Here is a 4977-nt window from a genome sequence, read left to right as displayed (position 1 = left end):
ATCAGTGACCTCCTGACCCAGTATGAACCATCCAGATCCCTCAGGTCATCTGGATCCGGTCTTTTATCAGTTCCCAGAGTCAGAACCAGACACGGAGAAGCTGCATTCAGCTTTTATGCTCCTTATATCTGGAACAAACTCCCAGAAAGCCTCAGATCAGCTGAAACACTCAGTTTATTTAAATCCAGGTTGAAGACTCACCTGTTCTCAGCTGCATTTGAATAAAGCACCAAATCCACACTTTAAGCTTAAATTTCAAAACTTACATTTAACTACTGATTTTATCTACTGTTCTGATTTTATCTGTTTTGATTTTATATACTGTTGTTTGTTTGTTTGTTTGTTAATTAGTTAGTTAGTTTATTTGCTTGTTTTATTCAATTTTAAATCATGCTTTTTATTTGTTCTTGTTTTTAATGTCTCTGTAAAGCACTTTGAATCACCTTGTTGTTGAATTGTGCTATACAAATAAACTTGCCTTGCCCTTGCCTTGCCTTGTTTGGACACATTATCTTCACTTTGGGCTTCTGTGCACGGGCTGAGAAGAGAAGATTTGATTATAGCAATACCATCAGAAAGTACTGCTGATAAAATATTAAATAAACAATGAATACACAGGAACTAATAACAGATGCCGATTCATCAATACACATTTAATGAGTAGCAAAATACATTATTAAACTATATCAGCTTTTGTAAAAACACTCAGCTGATAAGGTAACACAGTGGCATGTTTTCAGGTGACTGCAACCTTTTATCTCTGCTCCAGATAAGGTATAAATAGTAATGCAAAAGGAAAGATTATATATTCATAGAACCAGAATAACTCTAATCTGGTGTCACCTACCCAAAACACATAAACGTGTGATTTTCATATTGCTTTCTAATGCTCCATCTTGACTGTAAACCTTTGGGATGTAGTTTCCTGAGTCATTTGCATCTAGATTTGTCAGTTTTAGGGATCCATCTGGATTAATGTCGTCCTTTTTTCCCTTGACATATATGGGATTAGGAGATTAGTTTTTTCTTTGCTCAAAGATTATTGTATCATTGTGCTTCCATTTTAAAACTGACGCTTTGTCCAGCTTGTGGTTCAGAGGCACAACAATGTTGTCACCTATTCCACCGTACAGGTTGCAAACATCCTGGGAATCTTTGAATCAGAAAGAATAAGAAAAAAAACCCACACAATCACATGACAAATTAGATGAATCATAAAACAAAAATTTGGGACAAGAAGACAACTTGATCTACATAATAAACACAGACGCAAACTTTGTAAAAAATCCCACACTTCCTCTCTCTTCCTGAAACAACATAGCACTGTACTGTCAACTTTGTTTTGTCAACTTTAGAGAGCCACTTGAATCAATATCATCATTTTATTATTATCATTATTATCATTATTATGTTGTGGTGCCATCTCAGGTCATCTGAGTCACTTAAAGTAAAACCTGCGTCTCTTACTTACTGTACTACCATCCCGAGAATCTTTGAAATAGAAAGAAAGGTGAAGAAAGGCAATAAGATAAGCAATGCTCTACCATATTTTGCTGTCGACCTTTAGACCACAATCTGCAAGCATTGCAAATCTAAACGTGCACTGAAAATAACTTCAATTTGTCAGCACTTGTAAGCATAATGTGTTTGATTTGTAAATGTTTAGACACTTGGAACTGAAACTGAATAACCTAATCCGGTCTTTAAGTGATGGCGTGATGCATCCTGCTTCCGGACCCAAAGTAGTCTGCATTTAATAAGGCTGTTGTGTTTTTAACATGTTTTAATGCTTTGTATCTTGTTCCATTTAATCTCAGCAAGCCCCTAAAAACAGTCAATGATCACTGTCGGCTTCTCTCAGGTTTTATTTCTGCTAATAATTTCAAAGTTCCGTTTTTAAACCCTTACGATGTAACTACAGCCCAGCCCATGCAGCAGTATATTAATGACTAACCTCGTATTGTGGATGGATTATCTCAGTTGTTCTGCTGACTGAAGTTTGGTCCGTTTACAGCATCCTGCCATTCGAGTGCATTTGTCCCCGACCATTGGGAACCTCACATTAGCTTTTATTGAGTGGAAAAAGTCCTCCGTTTGTTAGCGTTCGCCCACGGGCCTCACTGTTTATATTATGCTAACATAGCTGTGTCGCTAGCAATCACGCAGCACATCATTAAATACCAGCGAGCCCAACTTCAGTAACCCTACAAACATCACTGCTGTTTACTTCCCTGTCTTCATTTATGTCGGAAGTGATAGCAGAGCTGTACGTTTGAATTTGTTTCAGAAAACTCTTAGAACATGGTGTATCATATTTAGATGGAAGCTAGCGAGCTAACTCCCTGCTAACTTCTAACTCTGTTAAATTTCATAAATTCTGTTTTCATGGATGCCTGGATGTTAAACTTTATTGTTACACCTGGTAGAGCAGCAACGCTGATCATTTTATCACATGAAAGAATTTAGTTTTTGAGAGTTTTTCAACTCTCAGTAATGCTGCAGGGATCGTTTGACTTATGGACCTGCAGCGGAGTTTGGGCCCAGACATGGCTAATGACGTCAGACTTAAAGACCGGATACTTACAGAGTTCATAGCAGTTTTGTTGAACAGGCAGACTGATGTCAGAGCTGACTGGGTTAGAAACATTACAAGAGAAACGGGCATTTGCCACATCTTTGGCTACTCTCGTCAGGGTCTTCTCTTTTTCTTCCAGTTTTTCATCATCCATAAACCATTCGATCATAAGATTCTTCTCATTCTGTAAAAGAAAATATAATTTATTGATGAGCTGTAGGGTCATTAAGAATATGTCTCATAAAACATAAACCAAAGAAAAGTTCAAGAACAGACCAACACATTTTTTGACAAATGTGCAATTAGTGAACACTTATTCTTAATTCTTTTCCATATCTCAGGGTCTTTATCAGTAAGTGTCATTTCAAAAACTTGAAAAAATCTTTAAAAAGAATTGTGAAAAGGTGATTGGTGGAATTTGAGTCCTTTGACTCATGCTATGACTTAAAAACCTGAGAAAAAGAGAATAACTGCCTACAGCAGCACAACACAGCAAACGTCATGACTGGCCTTAACTGAAACACCTACATCATGAAAAAATGAATAGAAATAAAACGTTGTTATCTGTGTTTGAATGCTTATAATTAATTATCTTCATTTAATTCATGCTGAGTTTCAGAGAGAGTAGGTGAGGATAGTCTTTGTCTACAAATTATTTTAACATTTATATATGAGTTAACTGTCTGAAAAAAAATACTCTAAATAAAATATCAGTAAACCACAAGAAATATTTTCTCACCTGACCAACATTGCAAGTAAAATTGACATTTGTCTTAGAGTCTGTACACCTCACCGACACGTTGGGCTTCTGCACACGATCTGAGTAAAAAAAAATGTGGTAGCACTTTCTATTACAGCTCAGTAATAAAGGGGTCATAGTGGAGTAACAAGGGCAAACAAGAAGGTAATAATGTGGTAATTTCTTAGTTATTACTATGCAATTACCAAAGTAATAACCAAGTAATATCCAAGTAATATCATGATAAAAACAATGGTTACAGTTGAGTAATATTACTCTGAAATTTATGTAATAGGGCCCCAAAACTGGGGTAACAATGTGGACATACAGCTTGGTAATAAAGTGGTAATAGTACGGTAATAAGGAAGAAACAAGAACATAATAATGTGGCAATTTCTAAGTTATTACCACTCAATTACCTGTGGTAGAGTGGTAATAACTTTGAAATTACCACATTATTACCCGCTTGTTTGCCCCTTGTTAGCTTACTTTATCCCCTTTATTACCGATCTGTAACAGAAACCACTTTCATATAATTAGCATTATATATATATATATATATATATATACATATACATAACTATAACTATTTTTACTTACCTGATACACATAAACGCAAACTTTGTAAATGCCCTACGCTTACTCCATCTTCATCATAAACCTGTGGGGTGTACTGTCCCGACTTGTCTTTGGTCAGTTGTGTCAGCTTTAGAGAGCCAGTTGAATCAACATCTTCATTTTTCCCTGTGATCACCTGTTTCTTTCTGCGTTTGAAGATTATTTTTGTAACGTGGAGCCATCTTAGACTACTAGATTCCTGCAACTTGTGCTTTAGTGGCACAGTAAAGCTTGTGCCTGCAGCAGCATACTCATCACAACCATCCTGAAAGTCTTTGAAAGAGAAAGAAAGGTGACGAAAAACAGAAGAATCAGATGAAAAATTTGATTAGCCGTGTTCTATAAACTCTAACAAGCACGTTCATTTATTGTTACCTACCTAATATGCATAAGCTCAAGCTCGGTAAATCCTCTACATATGTTCCATCTTCATCGTAAACCATAGGGGTGTAAAGTCCTGACTTGTCCTTTGTGAGTTTTGTCAGCTTCAGTGATCCAGTTGACTCAACAAAGAAATCTTTTCCTTTGCCCCCCTTGTCTAATTTGCTATTAAAGATTATTGTTGTGTTGTGGAACCATCTCAGGTTCTCAGATTCCTTCAAAGTGTGTTTAAGTGGCACGGTAAAATTTGTGCCTGTTTCTGCATACTCATCACAACCATCCTGAGAGTCTTTGAACAGAAAGAAAGGTGGAAAATGACAGAAGAGCTAGATGACAAAAATAGGTAAGCCATGAAACATTATGATGACAACACATCATCAGATATAGAAACAGGGAACTATAAAACATCATGGCATGTTTTAGGTATTTTACAGGTGTTACAAGACAGCAGACCTCTATGGTATATGTTGGAGTCTTCAAGAATGATTAAGTTGGCAGATGACATGTTAAAAATACTTTTGCCTTGTAAATCTAAATGAAAAAGTTTGGAATTTAAAGCTTAAGATAAAAACCTGATGGAATAATAGATTAGCTGTACCGTACCTGTGGAGGCAATAAAGAAGTGGCAGAGCAGAAACACAGCGGTGGTGGTAACAGAGGCCAT

The 4977-nt window shown here is 36.3% G+C and overlaps 1 protein-coding gene across 1 annotated transcript; it reads right to left on the bottom strand.

Moving 5' to 3' along the window:
* Window positions 1-491: 491 nt before the first annotated feature.
* LOC147302528 (T-cell surface antigen CD2-like) lies at window positions 492-4977 on the bottom strand. The gene is made up of 6 exons (XM_086282182.1): window positions 4917-4977; window positions 3915-4205; window positions 3315-3394; window positions 2585-2759; window positions 848-1153; window positions 492-538 (listed from the first exon to the last, which is right to left on the bottom strand). Exons 1-5 carry the CDS (start codon window positions 4975-4977, stop codon window positions 1017-1019), a joined length of 744 nt encoding a protein of 247 aa, XP_086138308.1. The 3' UTR covers window positions 492-538; window positions 848-1016.

This window comes from Aulonocara sp. 'chitande type north' Nkhata Bay, linkage group LG23, assembly GCF_057382095.1.
Source record: "Aulonocara sp. 'chitande type north' Nkhata Bay isolate Kocher_YH1m ecotype deep benthic linkage group LG23, A_spYH_male_GT1.1, whole genome shotgun sequence".
In the NCBI taxonomy this organism is placed as follows: Eukaryota; Metazoa; Chordata; class Actinopteri; order Cichliformes; family Cichlidae; genus Aulonocara; species Aulonocara sp. 'chitande type north' Nkhata Bay.
The sequence above is the reverse complement of the archived record's forward strand: the minus strand, read 5'-3'. Positions and strand labels throughout refer to the sequence as shown.

Bases quoted from the DNA above. Each gene is read 5' to 3' on its own strand.
- LOC147302528 (XM_086282182.1), bottom strand. From the start codon at position 4,977: ATGGCCTCTGTTACCACCACCGCTGTGTTTCTGCTCTGCCACTTCTTT. The intron at 3,395-3,914 runs GTAAGTAAAAAT...TTTTTTACTCAG, and splicing joins TTTGCGTTTATGTGTATCAG to ATCGTGTGCAGAAGCCCAAC. The intron at 2,760-3,314 runs GTGAGAAAATAT...TTTCTTTTACAG, and splicing joins TTACTTGCAATGTTGGTCAG to AATGAGAAGAATCTTATGAT.